Genomic DNA, 27,426 nt, shown 5'->3' with positions numbered 1-27,426 from the left:
CAGAGCTCTCCACAGTGAGGTTCAGAGTGCACTCCATAGGCGAATGAATGAATTTTAGTGGCACTGAGTCACTTCAAGGAACTGGTTACAATAAATATACCTAAATTCGACAAATAGGTATTTTTTGAAAAAAGTGTGCTGTTTTGTTTTTTAACTTCTCTGCCCTACCTCTCCCACGCTGTCCAAGCATTCATTTAAATGATCCTTTCATTTGCTAGTAAAAGAGGAATCTATCATAAAAACAGTGACATGTATGGACTAATAGGAAAGTTTGTGCATCATTGTAGAAATTAATTTCTACATCTACATACATTTTTCATTTACAGATCTGACACAAGATTGTGTGTACACTTTTAACCAATCATAAGAAGTCTAGCTTTAAATACATTTAATTTTTGATGAAATATATGCAGATAGCATTTTGTTGTTCCTTTGCTTAAAATTTAAGAATACAAGCGTATTTTCTGCTTAGTTTGAGAACATGCCACTGAATTTTAAAGTTGCATGCATCTGTGTAGTTAGTCAGATAAAAAGCTTTTATGCCATGTGCAAACAATTTCCCTTTATTTCCTAATGTCTATGAACTTTTTAGATTATAGTGTTTCTTTAAAGGCATTTACTATTCTAGTTAAAAAGATATTTTGTTCTAAGTCAATATTTATAGTAGCTTAGAATTAACCTCCCAAAAATCCTTTTGGTGTGTTCAGACCTTATTGCCTTGTTCTGTTTTTGTCTGAGAAGTTTAGAAAAGAAGCATGTTTTCCTCATTATTCCTCAGGAGAATATAGGGAGTGTGGATTATTTATTTGTGTTATTAATGAAGGAAAATTGAAATGGAGTTTGTGGTGTCCTGCTCCCATCAACGTTTGTAAAGCTTTTGAAAGATAGGGATTAATATGGATACATTTTGTTGCTTTTATGTGATTAAAAAGAATTTGACAGTTGTTCTGCAGTCACACTCTGATGCTTTTAGGGTAAAGGATCATGATGTCTACAACTTATTCTCAAATAGTTTCCCAAAATTTTACTATAATTATGTAATTATATTAATATATGTAGTTATATAATACATATGTTAATTAGTGCATCTGGTTAAAGGGTATTTATGAATTCTTTGTGTATTCTTACAACTTTTCTATGTTTGAAATTATTTCAAATTTAAAAATTAAAAAATAATCAGCCCGGCTAGCTCAGTCGGTAGATCATGAGACTCTTAAAAATTAAAAAATAGGCCGGGTGCGGTGGCTCACGCCTGTAATCCCAGCACTTTGGGGGGCCGAGGCGGGCAGATCACGAGGTCAGGAGTTCGAGACCAGCCTGTCAGCATAGTGAAACCCCGTCTCTACCAAAAATACAAAAGGTAGCCAGACATGGTGGCACATGCCTGTAATCCCAGCTACTCGGGAGGCTGAGGCAGGAGAATTGCTTGACCCTGGGAGGTGGAGGTTGCATTGAGCTGGAATCGTGCCACTGCACTCCAGCCTGGGCAACAGAGTGAGAGTTTGTCTCAAAAAATATAATCATCATCATCATCATCATCATCATAATTTTAAAATAATTTCACAGTCAAATGTTGACCTGGAACCATTGATTGTTTAAACAAGAAGATACCTTAGAAAGCATCTCTGTCTCCCTATTTTTGTATACATTATGATCAGATACCCAGCTACCAATTAAATATCTATCTAAAAGTGAATCTCTAGATGTGGTGATGAATTTGTGCCGAGTCATTCATATTATTTCACATCGTTTCCCTTTTTGGTCTGGTGAAAAAAGTATACCAGACATGCAAAACATTTGGCAGAATGAAGAGTTCCTTCTTATTGTGGCCATTTTTTCTTGGAATTCTGGCATTCACATTTTAGTGACTATATGAAAAACATGAAAAACTAGGGTTGTTAAGAGAGGACATGAATTTTAGTTACAATTTTTTTGAAAATAGGTATTACCACCCTGGTTTAGGTGTGATTCTTCATATCTTTAGTTGTTGTTGTTGTTAGTGTCTTTTTTCTACTAGAACTATAGGGGTTATATCATAATTCATGGGATTCTTTGATGAATGACAGTTTAATCAATTATAACACATATCATAATTTTCAACACATTCTCACACATGGGAAAAGCAAATCAAAAGTCATGTCCCTATTAACTTTAACCAAACTTTAGCACAAGCAGAAAAGGTAACACCGTTAACTTTAACCCAACTTCAGCAAAAGCAGAAAAGGTGACACCACTTTTGTCAACAATCCTTACTATGCCTTTAGGGACATGAGCATTAATACCTATCCAGAACTAGCTTTCCTTAATTAAATACCCAATGTCCTTCAAAGCCTCCCCAACAGCCCTCGATTGCTTTCATGGCGCGATGGAGAGATGAGGGCAGAGGGCTGAGGTGATAGTCACGTCACCCATAGATGCTAACTCTAGACGTGTGCTGCTGTTGGATGGTTTTACAGATATTACAGGGAGGAGAGTTGTTTTTTGTTTTTTTAATCTTCTCAAAAGGGTTGTAAGATTAACTTTACAAGACATATCTCTATTATTGATGGGTATTATTATTTAGAAGTTTGAATACTTACCTTTAATTAGCAATTAATTTTCAGAATGCTCTCAAGATAAATGGTGCTAGTGAACTCGTCTTGTTGATCAAGGAACTCCAGTGCACTAAGAAGTTGAAGAACTTGTTTAAAAACTTACAACTAACAATCAAATTTTTAAATTACTTTTTTCAATGTTTGTTTCTCACATATGTACAGGAGAGTCCTTTTCTTCCATTTCAGAACACTAAAATAACAGAAAATGAGTTCTTAGTTCTCTGGAAATAAAAATCTTTGAAATACTTCATATATACACACGCTGTCTCTCTCACTTTCTCTCTCTCTCTCTCGATGTTGGAACACAGCTATTATTATTATTATTATTATTATTATTATTATTATTATTATTATGTCTGTATTTGTGTTAAAGTAGAAAGGGCCTGTGACCCAAATGTTTTCTTTACTATTTTTGCAATAACATATCAAGATTAGATATCTTGTAATATTAAGGTTATGCTGACCAAATTTTGCAGTTTTATAATACACAGGCTTCCACAGATTAGTATAGGAAAATATTTTTAAGACATTTGTAGGCTATTTTACAGATTATTAATAAATGATGGTCATTATACACATGCATGCATTTATATTATATATTACATTATATTAGACACATGCATGCATGTTGCCATTCAATTATTATCAAACTGAAGTTCACCTTTACCAGTGGTAAAGGCTCAACAGTTCAATGGCCATTACACATTTGTCTTATTCCAAACACTTAAAACATAGAATTAAAATTATTCATGTAGTAAAAAGCCAGATACTCATTATGTGTAACCATCAACCAAGTCTACATTTGAGCAGGCAGAAGCTAGATCAACTGTATTTATTTGTTTTAATGTTTAAAATTCTAATATTTTTAAAATAAAATATATTCACTCAAGTGGAGAACTTTTATACCAGGAGAATGGATTAACTACCATTGGACATTTCTGCAGCAGTGAAGTGAACTACAGCTACCTGCATCAGCCTGGGGTAATCTTAGAAACATAATGTTGGGTAAAAATTTTAAAAAAGAAAAGACCATTACAGTATCATACCATTTATATCAAGTTCAAAAACAAGCAAACTACGTACAAACGTAGTAAAACTACAAAGGAAACAGATTGAATGAAGATCAAGATAGCAGTTCACTGGGGGCTGGGGTAGGAGTGGAGAAAGCAGGGGTGGATGGGAAAGGAGCCGCAGGGGTGGATGGGAAAGGAGCCGCAGGACTGGGAGGGCCCTGCTCCTGCTCTTCTGAAGTAGGCGATGGCCTCGCAGGTATTCACTGATTGTTATGCTTCGTAACTTCCATGCGCGTTACTTATTCCTGCTGGTAGATATCAGATAATTTCTAATTTTAAAAATTGTGTAAGTATCTTTACACTTTTTCCTTTTCTTATTAGAAGTTTCAGGCTTTTGGCCGGGCGCGGTGGCTCTCGCCTGTAATCCCAGCACTTTGGGAGGCCAAGGCGGGCGGATCACGAGATCAGGAGATCGAGACCATCCTGGCTAACACGGTGAAACCCCGTCTGTACTAAAAATACAAAAAACTAGCTGAGCGTGGTGGGAGGCACCTGTAGTCCCAGCTACTCGGGAGGCTGAGGCAGGAGAATGGTGTGAACCCGGGAGGTGGAGCTTGCAGTGAGCCGAGATCACACCACTGCACTCCAGCCTAGGCGACAGAACGAGACTCCGTCTCAAAAAAAAAAAATTCAGGCTTTTTCTTCTGACGAAGTCCTTCATTCGTTTAAACTGATTTTGATGCTGCAATTGAAGCTTTCTTATAAAATCTTAAGTAAATAAGAAAGTGTAAATTAAACTAATAAAAATAAAAAACCTTTCTTGGCTCTAAAAAAAACTATTTTAAAACGTTTGTATTTTTGAGTATTCCTAAAACCAACACTTGAAGTGGTTTAGTTTTATAATTCATTTCTATTCCTTTAAATAACATAAAGGAATGAATACAAGTTTTTGCAGTATTAAGTAATATAAAGGAATGAATATAAATTTTTGTGGTAGGGACCTGAAAAACAAAAGTGAAAATAAACAATAAAAATAACAAAAACAGAAGAAACCCCCTAACTTGTAGCGTCCTACTTTAAATCAAGCTTAATGTTTATTTTTTTTACTCAAACACAACCGTCATTAATTTTTTGATACCCTTATGAGTTATTTGAGCTCTAAATTCAAAATAAACCAATATATTTTCTAAAGTAGTTGTATGAAACCATCCCATTTTTTCCTAGCCAAGCCTCACATTCTTCCTTCATTCAAAGGCCCGTCTTGTAGCCATTTTGCCAGTTCTAATCTGATAGAATTGCACATTAGTAAAAATAATACAATATGTCTTACTATACAAAAAAGTCCAGATTTTCAAGTTATTCTAACTATAAAACAGGCCTTACATCCAGAAGACCCGAAACTGTCTTACTAGTAGTCCTGGGTATCCCCTGTATCCCTTTCTAGGGAATGCTTAGAGTACAGCAGTTTCCCTCTGGTCTCCCAGCATCTCCCTAAGGCCTTCCCTGTGGGACACACATTGGTGGAACTGAGCTAGATCCAGATTAGTTCCCAGAGTTAGAAGAGCAAGGTGCACCATGACATACTCTAAAGACCCTTTATCCTGCCTAAGCCAAACCTTTATCGTTCTGCTTTGGCATCATTGGGATTTATGAACCTCTGTGGAGTAGGAGGAGGTTCTTTGAAATTTAGAAATGTAATACTAATAAATGAATGTCCATTCACTTTCAGAATACCCTAAAGCTGTCTTCTTTCTGATTTTCTCATGTTATCTGTTGGCAGTTGAGCAGATCTGAAGTCCGTCTTATCATTCTGATAACGGAAGCGAGGGAGGGAGGGAGGGAAAAGTTTAGATGAGTTGAATGTGGTAGGTCTAGGACAGGGGTCAGCAAACCTTTTTTTTGTAAAGAGCTGAATGGTAAATATTCTAGGCTTTCTTTGTTGCATGTATGACTGGAACACATTAGAGCCCAAAGGGAGTACATGGTTATTTCTAGTTGCTAACAGAAGGCATTACAGAAGAGGTAATACTTGATGGGAGCCTTAGAAGTTGCCAACATGTTAGGAAGGAAAAGACATTTCAGGCACGGGGAATCGCATGTGCAGAGGTACACGAGTGTGACCACGTATTTGGGGATTGCAGATAAAGTTAGCGTGGCTGGAATGGGTAGAACACGCAGGAGCTCACTGTGAATGGTGAGGTTACTTCCCTAGCTTGTTTGAGGGAGCACCTTGTCAGTCATACTGGAGAAATTGGATTTTTATATTTTATTTTTTCCTCCGGGTCACAGATGGAGAGGATTTTTGTATTTTAGAATAGTGATTTTCAAACATGTTTTAGCCTCGCAACAAAAGCTTTTGTGGAAGCTCTGCATGTAAAATAAATAACCCGAGGCATAACTCTTCCGTGTAATAAAGAACAGCCGTCTCTATTGCGCAGTAGCCTCAGAAGGGGTTCTACAGACTCTCAATTTCCAAGGGATGCCTTTTACAAACTGCTTCTGAAGGAAGCAATGAAAGGTTTTTAAGATGAGGAGCCAGACGCTCAGATTTGCATGTTCAGAAGATCACCGTAGGACGACGTGAGAGACGGTTCTGAGAAAGCTGCACTGGAGGCAGAGACTAGGTAGAAGGTCCTTGCAGCCATACAGAGAAGAGGTGCTGAACACTGAAATTAACAAGATAGAAGCCGGGGGAAAGCACTTGAAAGCAAACAGAGTAGAAAACTTGTGCTGTCGATTCAGATCTGGCGGAGAAGACGGGAGAGAATCTAGAATGACCCCAGGTTCCTGACTTGGGACCTGGTGGATGATGCCATCACTATCGTGAATCGGTAGCATAACTGATAAGGTTGTGATTTTTTTTTATGATTTACCAAGTGCTTTCCTGTGCATCGCCTCACGTGTTCTCTATCTGCGCACCCTTCATGCTTTTGCAGCATGGCTTCTGCTGTTGGCCTCATCCTCATTGACCTCTTAAGCATTTGGCTTTGTTCACTTGGCTTCTGCTTTAAAACTTGCTCCCTTGATCTCTTTGACATCTGACCCTCCATGTATTTATTTAATCCTTCTTCCTCTTCTTTTTATGTATAGGTATTCCTCAAAATACGTGAACCTGTTTCCTCTTGTTTCTTCCTTGTTCATATCATCCATCATGGTGACTTTAGTTATCTCAACAACGTTCTTTCTCTCACACACTCTACCCTGTTTTCTGATCATCTGTGTTATATTTCAGCTGCCGAGTAGCCATTGCAGACTAAATGTTCGTCAAACTCTGTGTCTAGGGATTGAGCTAATAATCATTGTCCTTTTCTATTTCCTTATTTCCTGCTTCTGTTCATCACTACATTTATCACTCACCAAGGCTCAAAGCTTTTTCTTTCCCTTTTTTTTTTTTCTTTAAAAATAGGGTCTTGCTCTGTCGCCCGGGCTGGAGTGCAGTGGCGCAATCACAGCTCATTGCAGCCTCAACCTCCTGGGCTCAGGTGACCCTCGCACCTCCGTCTCCCAGGTAGCTGGGACTAGAGGCACACACCACAATGCCCAGCTAATTTTTGTATTTTTTGGTAAAGACGGGGTCTCACTATGTTGCCCAGGCTGGTTTCAAATTCCTGTGCTCAGGTAATCCTACTGCCTCGGCCTCCCAAGATGTTGGCATTACAGGCATGAGCCACCATGCCTGACCAGGCTCAAAGCTTTGAAATTGTGTTTGAGCCTTTGCTCAATTCATATACCCTAATCGTTTATCAGATTCTATCCATTCTATCCTCAGAATATCCTTCACCTCTGCTGCTTCCTAATCATTTCCACTATTCTAGCTCTGACCCTTACTTCCTGTCACATCACTTCAGTAACCCATGATATTGCTCTCCTTCAGTACCCGCTACCTCCCACCTGCATCCATCATGCATGGTCCTGCCAGTGTGACTTTTCCCAACACATACCCCACGCATTTTTCTCTGTTGTCTAAAAGCCTTCTAGGTCCAAACTACCAGTAGAATAAAGATTATATTTCTTTTTCTGGGATTCAAAAGTCCTAGAATCTGGATGCAACTTTACTAAACCTGCTTCCTACTGCTCCCCACCTTGCACTCTACTTTCCAGACAAATCATTTTCTGTTTCTCATACACTCCCTGTGTTTCACCTTCATCTCTTTGTCATTTGACCCTTTGTCCTGGACTTCACCACTTCCAGTCTCCAAGTATCCCAAACGCTGCATAATTAGCCAAGCCTCCCCGGCATGCTCGACCTCACCGAGATCTGTCTCTCCTTTGACCTGCTGTAGCACTTTATCTGTCTGTGGCACTAACCACTTTTGTGGGCTAGGCACATCCTTTATTGCTGCACTAAGCTGTGAGCTCTTTTAGTTGTGATTTATTTCTGATTTATTTCAGTGGCTCTTTTAGACTTTATCATTGTGCATTATATACATAGTTAATATGCGTCGGGAGAAATAATCTGATCTTAGAACAACTCAGCCAAGTAGACAGGGCAAGTAACATTGGCTCCTTTTTGAAAGATGAGGAAACAGGCTCAGAGAGGTTAGGAGAGTCCCTAAGGCTGGTTGCTCTCTAGTGCCCGAACTCGAGCCGAAAAACCATTTGTCAAGTGCCAAACCAAGTGTATTTCATTGCACCATACTCCCTCTGCAAGTGGCTCACATCACGCAAGCAAAACAGAAGACATAAGTAGTATATGAATTTGTTATAAAAGTCCTAAAACTACCTTTCTGTCATTCCTGATAATAATAATCCATACTAAGTCCTATAATAATCCATCTCTTGAATTTTTAGATGGGCGTGTGGTTGTGCACATGTGCTTCTATGTGCATGAGAGGGAAGTAGAGAAAGAAGGTGTTTACTGGTTAGGAAAAGAATTAATTCGGGAAACAACAGAAGGCCAACTGGAAACACTGAGCAATTTCCGGATCCTGAGGTTAGGGCCAGACCATGTGAAAGGGCAATGATCTATTTGTACATTCGCTGTTATTGACTACCGCTCTTTTAGGAATGATGGCACACATGTTTGGAAGATCCTTGAAAACTAACTTACTTTTTAAACACTGTCAATAATTTCCTTTTTTTTTTTTTTCAAGAAATCATGTTTGAACACCGCATGTTCTCACTCATAAGTGGGAGTTGAACATTGAGAACACGTGGACAAAGGGAGGGGAACATCACACACCTGGGCCTGTTGGGGGGTCGGGGGCTGGGGGAGGGATAGCGTTAGGAGAAATACCTAATGTAAATGATGAGTTGATGGGTGCAGGAAATTAACAGGGCACATGTAGACCTATATAACAAACCTGCACGTTGTGCCCATGTACCCTAGAACTTAAAAGTATAATAAAAGAAAGAGAAAAGGAATCATGTTTGAAGCATTGTTTTTATTTCTTAGATTTTGTTACATTCCAATAATATTTCTTTTTTTCTTCCTTTTTCTTCCTTTACCAGAAGAAGAAGAAGAGCAGGTGCCCACTGATGGAGGCACATCAGCAGAAGCCATGCAAGTTCCCTTGGAAGAAGATGATGAATTGGAGGAGGAAGAACTTATTAATGATGAGAATTTCCTGGGTAAGAGACCACTGGATAGTCCTGAAGCTGAAGAACTGCCAGCCATGAAGCGGCCTCGGCTATTAAGCACTAAAGGGGACACGCTAGATGTTGTGTTATTGGAAGCTCGAGAGCCACTCAGCTCAATAAATACTCAAAAGATCCCACCAATGCTTTCTCCAGTCCACGTACAGGACAGTACAGACTTGGCACCTCCCTCACCTGAGCCTCCAATGTTGGCCCCAGTTGCAAAATCCCAAATGCCAACTGCAAAACCATTAGAAACAAAGTCATTTACACCTAAAACAAAGACTAAAACTAGCTCTCCAGGACAGAAGACTAAATCACCTAAAACCACCCAGTCACCAGCAATGGTCGGAAGTCCTATTCGATCACCAAAAACTGTATCCAAAGAAAAGAAATCACCTGGACGTTCTAAGAGCCCCAAGAGTCCCAAGAGCCCCAAGGTCATGACTCATATTCCCCAAACACCTGTGAGGCCTGAAACACCAAACAGGACGCCTTCAGCTACAGTCAGTGAAAAAATCAGTAAAGAGACTATCCAGGTAAAACAAATACAGACACCCCCTGATGCTGGGAAACTGAACAATGAGAATCAGCCGAAAAAGGCTGTGGTAGCAGATAAAACAATTGAGGCCTCTATCGATGCTGTGATTGCACGAGCCTGTGCTGAGCGAGAGCCAGATCCTTTCGAATTTTCTTCTGGATCAGAATCTGAAGGAGACATTTTTACCAGCCCTAAGAGAATTTCAGGCCCGGAGTGTACCACTCCCAAAGCTTCCACTTCCACGAACAATTTCACAAAGTCAGGATCCACTCCTCTGCCTCTTTCCGGTGGAACTTCAAGTTCCGATAACTCATGGACAATGGATGCCTCTATTGATGAGGTTGTACGTAAAGCAAAACTGGGAACACCTTCGAATATGCCCCCCAACTTTCCTTATATCTCTTCTCCGTCAGTGTCTCCTCCCACTCCCGAACCTCTCCACAAGGTGTATGAGGAGAAAACCAAGCTGCCTTCCTCCGTGGAGGTAAAGAAGAAGTTGAAAAAGGAACTCAAGACTAAAATGAAAAAGAAAGAAAAGCAGAGAGATAGGGAGAGGGAAAAAGACAAGAACAAGGACAAAAGTAAGGAGAAGGATAAAGTGAAAGAGAAAGAGAAAGACAAGGAAGCTGGCAGGGAAACAAAGTATCCCTGGAAGGACTTTCTTAAAGAGGAAGAGGCAGATCCCTATAAATTTAAAATCAAAGAATTGGAAGATGTTGATCCCAAAGTGAAATTGAAAGATGGACTTGTGAGGAAGGAGAAAGAGAAGCATAAAGATAAGAAGAAAGATAGAGAGAAAGGCAAGAAAGATAAAGATAAGAGAGAGAAAGAAAAAGTGAAAGATAAAGGCAGAGAAGATAAGATGAAAGCCCCAGCACCCCCACTGGTGTTGCCCCCAAAAGAGTTGGCCCTGCCCTTGTTCAGCCCTGCCGCAGCCGCCAGGGTCCCAGCCATGCTGCCGTCTTTGTTACCAGTGCTTCCGGAAAAACTATTTGAGGAGAAAGAGAAGCCGAAGGAGAAAGAAAAGAAAAAGGACAAAAAGGAGAAGAAGAAAAAGAAGGAGAAAGAGAAGGAGAAGAAGGAGAAGGAGAAGGAAAGAGAGAAAGAGAAGAGAGAGCGAGAGAAGAGAGAAAAAGAGAAGGAGAAACACAAGCATGAAAAAGTAAGCAGTTTCTCATTTTTGGCCCTATCTGAACGGAGTCCTAGTGAGAAACACAGGTAAAGAAAGCTCAAATTGTATCTGTATTCTGGATGTAAATCACCCATCACTTAAGTGGAAGTACATTTGTAATGAGGTTACAAAATTTAATTTTAATTCTAAAACCCATAAACCTGTAATCAAGCCCTCAATACACTAGCAGATGTTAAAAATTCATAGCTTAAGAGGCATCTAATCACAGACTATAAACTCTCTATTGGCTATAGTGATCTCTGGCAATTTAAAAAAAGCAAATCTGGGTTCTTAAATTGTGAATAATATTTATGTGAATTATCAAGTCTACTACATTATATTTTGTACCCAAATGTTGAGAAAGGCAGCATCCATATTTCTAAAAGCATGCAAAACCACGGCACTATTTTAAGAGGACAGCAAGGCCCGTGGAAGGACCACTGCTTTGGTTTTCTTTTTGGTGAGCCATTTTGGCATGTGTTTAGGATTATGGCTGTCTACAGAACTTTCCGCAGCATCTTTTATTCCTTCCGTTTTCTGCTTTAATAAGATAAGGGCACATTTCTGAGTATCTAGGCTGGTCTGTCAGCCTGGTGAGTGGGCAGAAAGTAATCCCACATGGCAGAAATGTTTGACCATTTCAGTAAGTCAGACTTAATTTCATAGCGTACAGCCAGAGAAACTGATAGAAACCCCGCAGTTTTGTAGACACTGGGGCCTCAGTCCTCAGGCTGTGACCTCTGCTTACCCGCCCTTGCTTTTCAGTCCGTGGTTCCTTGGATTACAGCAGCCGGCTGGGTTATTTGAAAATTTCTCATAAACTTTCTGAAAAAGTATCTATTCATGGTGCCACCCCTAGAGCTCCTAATGATCCTCTCCCTGCCCTCTGAAAGTTATCCTCTTTGAGCTTGGCTACAAAATATCCAATAATTTTTTTCATATGAGGAAATTTGATGTATTTGACCTGCAGCAGATGTATTACCAATAAATTTGGAATATTTTTAACTTCAAACTTACCTAGAAAAATTAGTGTAGTTGACAGCAGTAATGGCAACTCCCATTTTTCTGCCCATTTTTCTTGATTCTTTCTTTGTTCTCTTTGGCTATTCTAAAATATAAAGAAGTGAAATGGGAATTCTGATATCAGTAACTGAACATTGACAAGTTAACAAGACACAGAAATCCATCTCTTATTTCCATTTTAAAAATCATTTTATTATATTATTATGCAATTTCTATATAGTAGTTGTCAGGTTTTAAAGCTGATCCATACACCTTATTTTCTCCTCCTCACACATCTGTGACATGGGTCCAGCAGGTATTATTAGCAATATTTATGGAAGAGAAACTGAGCCTGAGAGAGTGACTTGTCCAAGATCAGGATGACACAGCTAGCAAGAGCTGGGTCAGTTACACTGCAGAGAGGCTTCACATGGTGAGGTGTTTGTTGTTAGAGATATTGCCTGACAGCAGTTAGTCATTTATCCCTCGTGTAACTAGTAACTTGGCAGCTGAGTCCTCCGTAAATCAAGCAGGGGACTGTTGCTTTCACCACCGTCTTCACTTTGGAAAGTCAATGGAGTTGTTTCAACAGCCGTTATGAATTTGAGTGAAGCCATCAGATTAGGTTTGTAACAGCAGTCCCATGCCTTTCTACAGCATCTACCTGACTTTAGGGAAGAAAAGTCCCTCAGACCACCTTGGTGGAAGGCAAAGGCTCAGTCCCTTGAAGCACAGAGTTCACCTGAGAGAAAGATACACGTTCTTGGATCAGTTTTGATGGGCTGTGGAGCAGGTACATGACAAAAATAAAAATGTAGAAAATTCAGCTGTCTTATAAGACCTTTATAAATAATAAATAGTAATGTCTATAGAGTTAGACCTGAGTTCAGATCCTGACCTTTGTGAAATGGTTAAGTTCTTTATATAAGGATTAAATGAGAACGTACAGGGCGTGCTTAGTACCATATCTGACGCACAAATGTCAGTAGATGGAGAGGGTGTTCCATTCTGAATCGGACGATAAAATGTAGGAACCTGGAGATCGCTACTCCATTGGACCGTGTCAGCTAGCCTGTGTTAATACGGGCAGGTCAGCTATTAGTAGGTTTTAAAAATTGTTCTACTTCCATGGCATTCTTTGGAATATTAGCCCTTGATACAAATAGGAAAGAATAAAGGTTAGAACAACCCATGGAAATGCCACTGACAAGGAGTAGTAACTGGGATAGTGACATAAACGTTAAGACTTCCCTTTCTTCAACCCTATTTAAATCCCCCAAGCACCACGGCATATGAGTCAACAAAAACACACCTGAAATGCGGTTGCATATGGTCCAAGAATTTCCCAGCAAATCTGCAGAAGTAAGGCACCAAAGGTAAACTGAAGGGAGACATATCTAAGCTGCCCCAAGAAAATGTCTTCAGCCAAAAGAATGAAGGCCACAATCTCGTTTTCCCTTCTCATCATCCTGACCAAGAGCAGCTCTCACGGACACTTGCCAGGTCGGCAAGCAAGAGCATTTGTTTAAATTTTTTAATCTCCTCATTTATTTTACCTGTTTATAAACCCTTTACCAGCCTTATCCACATTTATCAATACCAAGAACCAATAAAGATGTGATTAATTAAACAGGGATTTGCATGGTAGGTAGAAGGAGCTTTGGGCTTTGGAATCCAGCAGACCTGGAATAAGATCCAGGACAAGTTTTTTAGCTTCTTTAATCCTTAAGTATTTCATCTTTAGAGATAATGATAAGAACACTAGAAACAGCAAAGCAGTCCTAGTTAACACTGAGTAATTACTATGTGTTAAACACCATGCTAAGCACTTGAATTCCTTACCACAACCCTCTAAGACAGATGCTGTAATTATTGTCACTTTAAGATGAGAAACTAAGGCTTAGAAAGATTAATAGACTTGCCCAGGATCACACATCTGGTAAGTGATTGAACAGGAGCCAAAATTTCAATCCAGGCTGTCAGATGCTATAATTTATGGTCCTAACTACCACACTATTCTGTGTTATGTTAAAATGGGATAAGTGAAATCATGTGGTTAGGAACTCACCATAAGAAGTTCAAATTGTTTTTCTATTGATGATGACAAATCCAGAGAGTGGTGAGTTATGCAAGCTTTTAGTTCCCCTTTGTGGGCAATCAGACACTAGTCAGGGTTGTGAGTCTAGACTGTCACTTATTTAAAATAGAACCACGTGGACTTTTTGTAGAACACATGTTAATGGCCAGGTGCAGTGGCTCATGCTCCCAGTACTTTAGGAGGCCAAGGCAGGAGGATTGCTTGAGGCCAGGAATTTGAGACTAGCCTAGGAAACATAGTGAGACTTTCTCTCCAAACAACAACAACAACAACAACTGTTTTTTAAATTAACTAGGCATGGTGGTGCACACCTGGAGTCCCAGCTGCTTGGGAGGCTGAGGTGGGAGGATAGTGCCACTGCCCTTCAGCTTGGGCAACGGAGTGAGATCTTGTCTTTAAAAAAAAAAAAAGAAAAAAAGGACGGCCAGGTGTGGTGGCTCACGCCTGTAATCCCAGCACTTTGGGAGGCTGAGGCGGGCGGATATGAGGTCAGGAGATCAAGACCATCCTGGCTAACATGGTGAAACCCCATCTCTGCTAAAAATACAAAATAATTAGCCGGGCATGGTGGCGGGCGCCTGTAGTCCTAGCTACTCAGGAGGCTGAGGCAGGAGAATGACATGAACATGGGAGACGGAGCTTGCAGTGAGCTGAGATGGCACCATTGCACTCCAGTCTGGGTGACAGAGCGAGACTCTGTCTCAAAAAAAAAAAAAAAAAAAGACATGTTAAGAGCAATTATGTTATCCAATTGCAGTCACAGCCATAATAGTTGTAGCAGTGATAAATCTAACAGTACATTTCAGAACAGTTTAAAATTGTTATTAATACTGTCACATTTGGGATTAAGTAAAATTTTTTAAAATGTTTTATTAAAATTTGTGTGTGTGTGTCAGTGTATATATTGCATGGATCTTTGGGGTTTAGATGAGTATACAGGATTACTTTAATTAAAAATTCCTCTTGTTCGAGGATCATTTTGAAAAAATAAATGCATTTTTAAATTTATGTTAGTGGAACTCAGTGGTTATACCTATATTCTTAAATAGAAGGTAAGCCAAAATCTGTCTGTCAAATTGAGGAATCTGTTTTTACATTTGAATATGATCTGGAAAGACACAGTAGGGTTCACCCCAAAAATGCTGACATCACCCACCACCTGTAGATAAGTAAGTCCAGTGCTGGCCCAGGGAGCGTGGCTGTGGCAGCCACACTGACTGGGGTGGAAATTCCAGCTCTGCCACTTACTCGTTATTCACCAACCTCTCAACCTCACAGATCCTCTACTTCCTTCCTCCGTCTCCTTCCTCCCATTCAAAACTGGGAAGAGACAGCAGCATTCTAAAGTTTAACTTATCTCTGCTTAAAAACAGTAGATTTCATACCTTCTCTAAGAATATTTTGGCTTCAAAGGCCTTCTTTCTGCCTTCTCTTAGAAAACACTAAATGAAGAGCAGTTTGTGTCATTTAATTAAGATGAGTAGATGACTATAACAGTTCTGAATTTTCATACAAATATCCAATAGTGTTGATGATCAACCCATGCATAATTGGGAGTTGTTGATAATGGAAAGCCCATAAATTCTAGAAAGGATTCTCAATATTTTTTATCCTGTTGATTGAGGAATTGTTTTATTTGAACTTTGGCTACTGAATAAGGACTAACTTGATAGTAAATGATATTAGCCTCTGCCACCTCTTGAGTGCCTACAGGTTCCAGGCCTAGCCAGAATTCAATGATTTAACTCTCCCAGCAGCTCTGAGGGTTTCGTACAGTGGTTCCTGTTTTACAGTTGAGAAAACTGCACAGAAAGGTCGAGTACCTTGCTGCAGCCAGTGAGGGGAGGGCCCAGGCCTCTCTGCCCAAGGCCTGTGTTCTTTACTGCCCAGAACGGCCTTCTCGGGCCACTTACCTCAGTCTGCTTTGGTGACCTAAGTGACAGTTGCAAATGAGGGGGATAGGAATGGTTTGATGCTTGACAGTAGGGAACGTCATTATTTTATAAAATGTTAGTTCCTGGAGATACCTTAGAGAGCACCTGTTTAACTGCCGTATTTTGAAGAGCAGGAAAGGGATCTTCTTACACTTTTATGACTTTAGCAATCAGAACAATTAAAAATTTTAATGTTTCTTTAATGTATCCCCAAATCCTGTAGGATTTGCCCCCAAAAATCTTTTATTAAATTTAAACAGTTTGTTCTTTAGAGAATGATAAATCATCTAATTGATTTGTGCCTTTAATGAAAGGTTTTCATCCTTTTCCCCTTCTGTTTAAAGTAATATAGTCTCATTCCAAGTCTTTTCTAATCAGCTATTGTAATTAGTTAGTGAAACGAAGGATTTTTTTGGTAAATAAAGAAACCCAATAAAGAGGAGGGAAATATTTCCTTCCTGTTTCTCGTAACTGTATGTTCCAAGAGGAAACGAGAAGCTTAACGTTTAAATGAATATGTTTAAATTTGTAGTTTACCCAAAGTCAGCTCCCAGCCTTTCTGACTCTACACTCTGAGCACGGTCGGGAAAGCTCGTGTTCTCTCTCAGCTGTCTACGTGGGATAGCACTTGTTATACTTAATCACAACTGCACATCTTCTGACTCTCTGTTTAGTATTTTAAATAGTTATCAGAGTTTACTTAAACTGTGTTTCTAAATGGAAATAATGTAAAGACCTTAATTGCTGAGAGGTACAAGATGCTTACAGCCATAGTTCAGCATCCAAATGTTAGGTTATTCAATTGAGCTTTCATCAGTACTATTTACGAGGTTTTTTTTCTAACATAACAGCATAGATGGGAATCTGAACTAGCGCTTGCTAAATTTGCTGCTACCCTAGCTAGTATACATATATGGTGGGTTTTCTTTTTTAATGAAAGGAGTTTAACATTAAAAAAATAAAAAATAAAAAACCTTGGACAGATTATATTGACAAAGCTGCCCATTACCTTTGCAGAAAGTCCCTGTCAAAAGATAAACTTTAAAGCTGGAATGCATGAAAGAGTTCCAAGATAGAATTTAAATTTGAACTGATTCTTTACAGATAAGCTTTTTAAAAATCCACCTCTTTGCTTCAAGTCAGGATTTTAAAAATAAATTTCCCCCTTAAATCTCTTGAGCGATTTTCATTTTTTGCAAGGCCGCACTGCTGGTGTCCTGGAAAAATGGAGAGTTAGAGCTTTATCAGTTGGTGCCCTGAGGTATGTGGCAAAGAAGCTAAATCCTTGAAGATTAACAAAAAAAATGCAGCACATGGCAATAAGGGGCTTATATGACTACTAGTATTAGTTCAGGTGAAAGAAGTATTGCTTATACATAAAACTGGACAAATCCACTGACAATGTATTTTTAGTTAGCTACAAAGGAGTCTTATATTGCTGGACTTTACCTCTTTGGTGAATTGGGAAGCTTAGTAATCCACTGTAAATGCTCTTCTGCGTGCCCCAATTCTCAGCATTACTCCAAAGTGCTGTTCTTTTATTTTAACCCTTAAAAGCTCCTTGTGGCCCCAGATTTTGGCTTGATGCCATTAAAAGATGGCATTAGTCATGCCATCTAAGTGAGTGAAGTCATCCTTTTGTTTGTTGTTTTCTGGGAAGTGCACATGAGAAATTATTTTGTGATTGTAGGAAATGCCTTTGTTTTTATTTTGGTAAGCACACAAAGTTAATGGAAACAAAAATCCGGAAAGAAATTTTAATTTAGAAATTGTACTTTCTGTATGTGTATTATTAGCATCCTCATTAATCTTTTTCTACAATCCCTTGAATTTTCTCAAGGTAAATCTAATTTAACTTGTTTTTAGGAATGAAATAAAAGTGTCTAAGTAGTTTTTAGATATATCCTGGTTTGCCTAGGACAATCCCAGTTATGTGGTATAATTAATAGCTCCCTCCTTTCCTGTCAGAGGCGTCTGTGTTTAGATGATACAACCACTGTAATTACAGATGAAACTTTGAGCCCAGATAGCAGGTTGTGAATCATTCAGTAATTCAACCAGTTGACTGAATACCTGTTGCTTTCAGGGCACATTTATACTGTTTTAAATCTAACTTATAAGATGTGTTTCCACTTTTGTTTACTTGATTTTTACATATTATTTAGTTTTTTTTAATAGTAGGTAATAAACAGACCATGTCTTGATTCCTTTGTCCTGCCAAGCCATTTAAGACAGCGTTGAAAACCCAGCTAGTTTAGTTGAGTGAAGGCGGGGCCAAGGTTAACGTCAGTTTCCATATAAACTAGTTAGCCTCCCATAGAGAACAAAATTTACAGCTAACCTCAGCCATCTCACAGATGTGTGTCATATATCATAAGAGAGATTGACAAATAAAGTGAGTAGCTCCATGTAAGCCAGCAGCATTACCAGAAAGAGGACTCACAATATGTGCCAGAGAGTTAAGGAGCAGTATGGTGAACAGGGGATGAATTTGGTGTCAGGAGACCTGGATTTAGGCCATTTACTTACTAACTTTGTAACTCTGGGCAAAGCACTTCCCCTTTCTGAGCTCTTACATGGGAATAATAACACCATCCACACCTACCCTATAGAGTTGTAAAGACAGAGTTGGATAATGTAAATAGGACACAGTTCACCAAGTACTATACAAGTGTAAGTTATCATTATTGAGTGTTATGGTAATAGACATGGGCCAGACACACAGCTGAATAATAGTAGAGCGGAATTGTTTTAAAGGTAAGTCAAGCAGCTTTATTTTAAAATAGAGCTTAAAAAAAGGTTATTGGAATGCGTACCTGCTAGTGTTGTCAGTTGAAAAATTAAGAAATATCACTTCTAATACCTCATCGTTGATGACTATGTAACCCTAAAATGTTTAGAGTTGAAGAATGTAAGAACTTCATATAATTTTTCATTCTCTGAGTCAAAAAGACTGTATTCCATCTCAGTTTTGCTATTTGTGTGACCTTAGAACAGAAAAGGAAAACAAAATGGAAAAGAAAGGAAAAATGGTTTCTCCATATATGATCAGTTTCATTTCAGTAAAATGAAACCCACACTATCTACCCTCCATGTTTGTTTTTTAAAAACCTTAATGAGCACATCGGGAATATAACCAAGCACAATGCCTGGCAAATTATAGGTAGCTTATAAATATTTGTTTATTTTTGTTATGTTTGTTTATTTTTCCACAGATAACACAGAAAGATGAGGAAGCCTTAAATAGTTCATAAGATAAAGACTGGACCATTTGTTTTCAGATATGTTTAGATATAAAACTCTTCCTTTAAAAAATATATTGGAGACGGCCAGGCACAGTGGCTCACACCTGTTATCCCAGCATTTTGGGAGGCCGAGGTGGGCAGATCACGAGGTCAGGAGTTCAAGGCCATCCTGGCCAGCATGGTGAAACTCTGTCTCTAATACCAATACAAAAAGTAGCCGGGCATGGTGGCGTGCACCTTTAATCCCAGTTAAAGGGAGGCTAAGGCAGGAGAATCACTTAAACCCAGGAGGTGGAGGTTGTAGTGAGCTGAGATCATGCCACTGAACTCCAGCCTGGGTGACAGAGCGAGATTCCGTCTCACAAACACACACACACACACACACACACGTGCGAGACTGGAACACTAACTAGTTATGCATGGGCCTTGCTCTACCCGCCACCCATCCCCCTCATGACCTTTGACCTTGAACCATACTGTTTGCAGGACCAGGTAAATGAAGGAGACATCAGCCAAGATTGAGGTTGGCTAGGAGGAAGGGGCGGTTGGTGGGGAAGTTGGTAAGTTAAGATTTCAGTGTGATGAGATGAAATACTTATTAAGATATTTAGTTGAAAATGTTTAATAGGCAACTTCGTATTTTGGCCTTACTGTCAATCAGTGCTAATCCAGACAGAAATTTTGAAGACATATTTTAAACTTACAGTTGAAACTGTGGGCAGGGATGAGATCACTAAAGAAACTGTAGCATGACAAAAGGAGAGGGCCAAGTAAAGTCAGGTGAAAGAAGAGGAGTTTGTAAAGGAGAAGGAAGGAGCATGAGAAGACCTATAATGGGAAAACACGCTGGGACATGAGGATGAGAACGTTGGCAAGGGTTGAGGACTAAAGAAGAAGTGAGAAAACAGACAATGAAGTGAAGATGGACATTTGTGAGAAATTGTTGTAAGGAACTGTCCCAAGCACTGGTTGGGAGCTAGAGGTTGAAGAGAAGTTAAGAAAATGTTTAAGTTGGAGTGGAGCACATTGAAAAGTGAGATGAAGCCCAGGTGCGGTGGCTTACGCCTGTAATCCCAGCACTTTGGGAGGCCGAGGCAGGCGGATCATGAGGTCAGGAGATCGAGACCATCGTAGCCAACAAGGTGAAACCCCGTCTCTACTTAAAATACAAAAATTAGCCGAGCTTGGTGGCACTAATTACTTGGGAGGCTGAGGCAGGAGAATCGCTCAAACCCGGTAGTTGGAGGTTGCAGCAAGCCAAGATCACCACTACACTCCAGCCTGGTGACAGAGCAAGACTCTGTCTCAAAAAAATAAAAATAAAAAAAAGTGAGATGAAAATAATTTGTGGAACAGAGAGACTGAAGATCTGTAAATAAGCAGATGATAGAGAAAACTTCTTTAGTGTAATTGTGGGCACAGAGAAGTTTGCAGGGAATTGAAGGAGCTCTCCTTCAATACTGGTGGCCTCACCAGTATTTCCTGTGGAGCTGGATGTGTAGAAGGGGAAAGGAGATCATGGGAAGAGTCTTGAAAGTGGTAAAGACTGAAATCATCGCTTCATATTCATGCTTTACACTTATCTCAAGACTTACTAGTGTCAGATCCTGAGACAGGCACTAGAAAATAGCAGTAAGGAAAACACACATGGTCTCTGTTGGGTTAGCTGGTAAACAGCTAGTATTGGAGGCATGCATTAAGATGGAATTAAAAATTTTCTTTGGTATCACTCGGTGCTCTGTGGGATGGTTTTAGGGTGGTCCTGGATGTATGGTGGAATAACTAAAAGGCAACACGGTTGGGGCAAGATCAGTTGATAATTCAACAAATGTCTGCTGAGCATCTCCTGCATACCAGGCACCATGCAAGGGACTTGTCGAAGCCGTAGATCTTGATGGGCTGAGGGATTTAAAAAACAACTCTACGAAGAGACAGGTAGATACATATGATCAAATAATAGATTAGATCTGCATGTACCATATTAACTTTATGATATGTTGATCATTATTTTCTGTGTTTCCCTTTAGAACTACTATACTGTTGTATTATGATGTAATTCTTGATCTTAAAATACATAAATTAATGTTGCAACTAGTCAGTGACTAACAGTGAACCAGTGACATTAAACATCTGGCAGTGCTTGGGACAGTTCCTGACAACAAAGCACCATCCCACCAAAAATACCAGTCCTACCACCCCACTGAAAAACGCTGAGACAGACAATAATTTGGAAATGCACAGCTTCTGTTTAGCTTAATTCAAAATGTTGACTATATGATCCTCAAACCAAAAATTGTGAAGAGACCCGTTAACATCAGACTTAGTTTCTGTGTTCTCTTCTGGCGGACAGGTCAGGTATTTGTGAGGTCTTCACCTTATTCGGCAGCCATTGCCTTCACCACAAATCCATTCCAAAAGAGAATATCTGTTTTCCCCCTCCCCTCCGCTCCCCTCCCCTCCCCTCCCTTTCCTTCCCCTCCCTTCCCCTCCCCTCCCTTCCATGCAGTCTTGCTCTGTCACCCAGGATGGAGTGCAGTGGCACAATCTTGACTCACTGCAACCTCCACCTCCCGAGTTCAAGCGATTCTCCTGCCTCAGCCTCTCAAGTAAATGCGACTACAGGCACGCGCCACCATGCCTGGCTAAGTTTTTTTTTTTTTTTGAGACAGAGTCTCACGCTGTCACCCAGGCTGGAGTATAGTAGTGCGATCTCAGCTCACTGCAAGCTCCGCCCTCACGCCATTCTCCTGCCTCAGCCTCCTGAGTAGCTGGGACTACAGGTGCCCGCCACAATACCCGGCTAATTTTTTGTATTTTTAGTAGAGACAGGGTTTCACCATGTTGGCCAAACTGATCTCGAACTCCTGACTTTGTGATCTGCCTGCCTCGGCCTCCCAAAGTGCTGAGATTAGAGGCGTGAGCCACCACACCCGTCCTGTTTTTGTTTACAGCATTTCAGATGGTTTTACCTCTAGCCAAAAATTGAACAGTTGAATGGAACAATTACACTTAGTATTTCAACTTTCTCATTTGATAATGCAAACTTAAGATGAGTTTAATGTTTGTCAAGTTTCATAAAGAGATGCTTTTATCTTATAGGGAAGACATCATTGTATTTTTTTCTATTTAAGTCTGGTAATCATTTAAATGCTCCACCAAAAATGATCTGGGTAACAATTTTTGTTTAAAATTTTTAACAATATAATTAAGTCCAAAAGTTAACCCAAACAAATAGAAATAACTACCATATTTGCATAACGTGATTAAAGTTTGTAGAGTTTCTCATGATGCCAGATAGCCTTCAGTTGTTGAGAAACAAAAACACAGAGTGGCTCGGATTGTCTTTCTAAGATTTTCGCCATATTTAAGGCTTCAACTTTGTTACTCAGTTTGTGGGAGTGGGGGAGTAGGAGAAGTGGTAGGAGGTACTTAATGTTGAAAAACCATATTGAACTTGAACGTGTTAACTTCCGCAGATAAAAGTGGAACCAGTCGCTCTGGCCCCAAGTCCGGTTATCCCCCGATTAACTCTCCGAGTCGGTGCTGGCCAAGACAAGATGTAAGTATAAACGTTTTGAGTCACAGTGAAACAAATGAAACTTAACCTTCTCTACCCTTTCCTAATGGACTTAGAACTCCACAGGCTTCTCCCAGGTATGACCATGTAGGGTCAAACTTTATTTTTAGAACTCTTTGTTTTCACATTTTTATTGGTTTCTTCCACAGAGTAAATGCTTTTCACTTTATTTGACCTGGAGGATTGTTTTTTCCTTGTTCTTTTTCTCTTTGTTAAAAACTAGCACCTGACATCATTTCTACATAGGGTTTAAAGTCCCAGGTATCTGAAAAGTAAGAAACTCTGTACTGAATGGACTTACTGCCACATTACAGCCAGGTAGATGCAATGCTACGCTTTCTCAAGTACATAGTATCTATCACCATGACAAAGAACAAAGATTCTCTTTTTGCTCAGATGACACATGGTTTTATTCTGTACCTGTAAAACAAAAGATACACCAAAGGCTTGGAGAGACAGAATGTAATAGTCACAACTGATGACTTAGTCCACTCTTTTTTTTTAAAGAAAGCACTAGAAATGTAAACCCCACATTTGCTGTTTATTTGTCTTAATTTTCATGGAATCATCATATCAACCCACTCGTCTTTACAGTTAATCTGTCGGATATTTTTCTTTCATTCATTTTTTGGGGAGGCATTAAGGCCTACAGTGCTCTTACCTGATCCTAATAAGGTCATGAAACATTGATTTTTTTTTTTTTTTTTTTGGTAACTCATGTTGAAAATCATTCTCCTTGGTTTAAAAGGATATTATGCATCATTTAAATAAAATACACAAGATAAAAATTCTACAACCTTATTTTTCCCATTAAGCCTGAAAATGCAGTTTACATTGCGATCAAATACTGTGTTGAAAATAGGCTTAGAAGGCATTCCATTTACATTCGATTTTTAGCCATAAAAGTGAGAGTAGGAGCCATGAATTTATTTAGTAGAGGACAGAAAATTTGCTTTGTATTCTCAGTGGTTTATTTCATCTTAAAAGTTACATGTATCGATACTGTTGCTTCTCTCAACTCCATGTATAGTGCAAAGAAAAGATCCGGCATGATTCTCATGAATGTGAGCAGAGAGGCAACTTGGTTTTCCAGGGGAGTGTGTACCCCTCTGAAGATTTAAAGGAGAAAATCCAGTGGCTTCTGTTTTTCTCACCTAAATTCTCTGGATAATTTCCACATTACTTTTTTTGGTTGTGCTGGTAGAGACCTAGGAAATGCAGCAAAAATCCTGTGGATTCAGCGCTTTTGAAACCAGCTATCTGGTATACCAGTGCCCCTATGTTACCTACAGAAGCGTAAATGTCCTCATCTCTTAACCAGTAGGGCTCAGAGAAGACCCAACCAAAGTAACTCTTCCATCTCCATGCAAATTCTGCATATGGGCTCATTTCTCTAAGAGGAAGATGTTGTTATCCATCATTCAACAAGAACTTTTCTCCTGCAGTTTATATTTATTCCCATTTCTCAGTAACTCACCATTACTTAATCTTGACTCCTACAGAGAAATTTGGCTTGCTTATACCTTTTAGAGGAATAAGGTTTGTTAAAAGGCATTGAAAAGCCAGGTGTGGTGGGCTGTGCCTATAGTCCCAGTTACTTGGGAGGCTGAGGCAGGAAGATCACTTGAGGCCAGGAGTTCAAGGCTACAGTGAGCTATGACTGTTACCACTGCACTCCAGCCTGGGCAACAGAGCCACGCCCTGTCTCTAAAAATAAAAAATAAAAGGCAGCCAGGCGTGGTGGCTCACGCCTGTAATCCCAGCACTTTGGGAGGCCGAGGCGAGTGGATCACAAGGTCGGGAGATCAAGACCATCCTGGCTAACACAGTGAAACACCCCTCTCTACTAAAAATACAAAAAATTAGCAGGGCATGGTGGCCGGCGCCTATAGTCCCAGCTACTTGGGAGGCTGAGACAGGAGAATGGCGTGAACCCAGGAGGCAGAGCTTGTAGTGAGCCGAGATGGCGCCACTGTACTCCAGCCTGGGCGACAGAACGAGATTCCTTCTCAAAAAAAAAAAAAAAAAAAAGGCAACTGGGCGCAGTGGCTCACGCCTGTAATCCCAGCACTTCGGGAGACTGAGGCAGGCAGATCACGAGGTTAGGAGATTGAGACCATCCTGGCTAACAGGGTGAAACCCCGTCTCTACTAAAATATACAAAAAAATTAGCCGGGCACCTGTAGTCCCAGCTACTGGGGAGGCTGAGGCAGGAGAATGGTGTGAACCCGGGAGGTGGAGCTTACAGTGAGCTGAGATCGCACCACTGCACTCCAGCCTGGGTGACAGAGCGAGACTGTCTAAAAAACAATAAAATAAAAAAGCATTGATAGTTATATTCAACTCACCTGCCCTTAAGCATCTTTCAGTCATTCTGTTGACTATTCTATTTTCCTCAATAAATCACTCATACACCTGAGATATTGAAAGATGTGAGAAATAAATCCTATTTGGAACAAAATGTCTAGTATCAGGGAAATTATAATACTCAGGTATTCTAGACAAATCGCCCTTGAAAGCATATTATATATCATGTAAACTTTCAGATATGTGGTAATGGCCTCCATGTTATATGAAGGATTAATCATTTGACCAAAGGCAGATGCAAGAAAATCCTTATAATGAAGAAAGAGATAAATGAAGTGAAATAGATTACATTTTAAATTAAAATAGAGCAAGAAAGAAGGAGGAATAAGTCTCATAGTAATAGAATTTTATGTAAAATAAAACCTACAGTAAAGTGCTTTTTGTGGGGCAGGGGTGGTTCTAAATCAGGGGTCAGCAAATTATGGCCCATGGGCCAGATCCAGGCCACTGCCTGTTTTCTGTGACCTGCAAGCTCAGAATGTGTTTTATGTTTCTTAGTGGCTGAAAAAAATTAAAAGAAGAATGTATGATGACACATGAAAATTATATAACATTCAAATTTCAGTGATCCTCCATGGTTGTAGCATGATACATGGCTTAGTCCGTGGTAATAATGGAGAAGGAGGCGACAGATTCCTGTCACTGTGCCTGTGGTTACCCAGTTTGCACACACCTTGGGGGGGAATAATACTCTTTTGAAGTGAAATTAATGAGCAGACGGGATTCAAAAGGGGGAGTTTGAATAGTCCAGGGGGATATTTGTTGCTGAAGAACAGGCAGAATCATCTTTTGAAATTAGGAGAAATGAAAAAGCTTTACAGGGTTCAAATTATACCTTCTCGTTGGAAGATCTTTAAGAGGATATTTAGTTTCTGAGTCTTAAATAAAGCAGTTATGTCTTCTGCCCTTGATCCAGAAAAGTACTTTGAGCTTGGATTGTTTCCTCTGTTCTCTATTATTGTTCCTTGAAGCAAGACAGGAATAACTTGTTTTTCCCTTGATTTAACATTCCTGGAAACTGTATTCTAAAGGAGTCTGTGGTGAGTCCAGGACCTCCTCCGGATAGTGTTAAAATTCAAGATGACTTTCCAGGGACCTCACATTCCTTTAACAGATCTTCCAGGAATGGTTGTCCAGAGTTCCTTGTAGTCTACATTGAAGATAAAACCAAAACCTAACCCTGAAATTACAGTCTCAACACCTAGAGACAACATATTCAAGTGAATTGCTGAAATATCTGGTCCCGCCTAGCAGAAGCCTTGCCTGGATGCTGGGATAGCGAGTAAGTTTCAGCTGGCCTCAGAGCCACCGCCTGGAACTCTGTTGATGGGATCCTGAGGTCCCACTTGGACTTGGGGCTGGGAGCAGGGTGACAGCCACCATGGAGGGCAGGGCAGGCAGCAAAGCAGGCACCAGGTTATTTGTCCTCCCCATCTGACTGTGTATTGAGTTTGGTCATTTTGAGCAAGTGTAGGTAGAGTTGGCTAACTTAACAGTGTTCATCCTTCTCTTTTCTGTCAAGAAAATAGGAGCAAGGTAATGTGATGGATTTTAGGGACAGGGACTGTTTGGATGGAACTGTCAAGAAAGACTTGGCAGAATAGGACCTGCAACTCTTCCATAAATCTCAAATTAGTCAAAGGAGCTTTGTGAAAAAAAGTGAAACATTGGTAAAGTATTAAGAAAAAAATACAAATTTGCATAAAGATTTTGGGATGAATACAGGGTAGAGGAATAAGCATTCTTCCCCTCAAATTTCTCAAATGTCTCTTTTGCCGCTGTCTCCTCCCAAGGACTGAAGAGGAAGCCTCTGCCCTCTTCCATCTATTCACCCGCCCTTGCCCTCGGGCAGTGGGTCCCCCATGCCCAGGTCCGTGTGAGCAGCTCCTCCTCCTCCTGCTCTCAGAGCACTCCTGCCTTTGTCAGCAAGCACCAGAGAAGCGGTGACTGGCTGGGCCCCTCTAGACATCCCATCATGCATGGTCACATTTTCTCTAATTAATATCTCATAATATATTTGATCAGGTGATACAGGAACCATTTGAGATGCCTTTCAAAGGACAATATTGTTATCAATAGTAATTCTAAATTCCCTTTGAGAGTTCACAGTAGGTGTTCTGTTTAACAAATATAACTCCTTTTTCAAAATATACAAATTTTATCAAGATATTTTTCAGGAACCACTTTACCTCTGGCATTAGAGTTTTCTTTCTGCTGACATTTTGATTTCCGGTGGCAAGTGGATTGATTTCTTACAATTCAGTAACTTCATCATCAGTCCTCATCCTAACAAAAGTGCTGAGAATG

At 39.9% G+C, this 27,426-nt stretch overlaps 1 protein-coding gene across 2 annotated transcripts in view; it reads left to right on the top strand.

The window, feature by feature from the left end:
* Positions 1-27,426, top strand: part of TAF3 (TATA-box binding protein associated factor 3) — a 194,303-nt gene that overhangs the window by 130,553 nt on the left and 36,324 nt on the right. Inside the window, exons 3-4 of one of the 2 annotated variants that reach the window (XM_023230538.1) lie at positions 9,062-10,887; positions 22,652-22,734. In XM_023230538.1, coding sequence (XP_023086306.1) covers positions 9,062-10,887; positions 22,652-22,734 — 1,909 coding nt within the window. Of the gene's footprint in view, positions 1-9,058; positions 10,888-22,651; positions 22,735-27,426 lie in introns of both variants that reach the window. The other variant, XM_023230537.1, reaches the window with a different exon arrangement.

Source organism: Piliocolobus tephrosceles, chromosome 9, assembly GCF_002776525.5.
Source record: "Piliocolobus tephrosceles isolate RC106 chromosome 9, ASM277652v3, whole genome shotgun sequence".
Classification (NCBI taxonomy): Eukaryota; Metazoa; Chordata; class Mammalia; order Primates; family Cercopithecidae; genus Piliocolobus; species Piliocolobus tephrosceles.
Note: the sequence above shows the minus strand (reverse complement) of the source record. Positions and strands in the feature narration are given on the sequence as shown.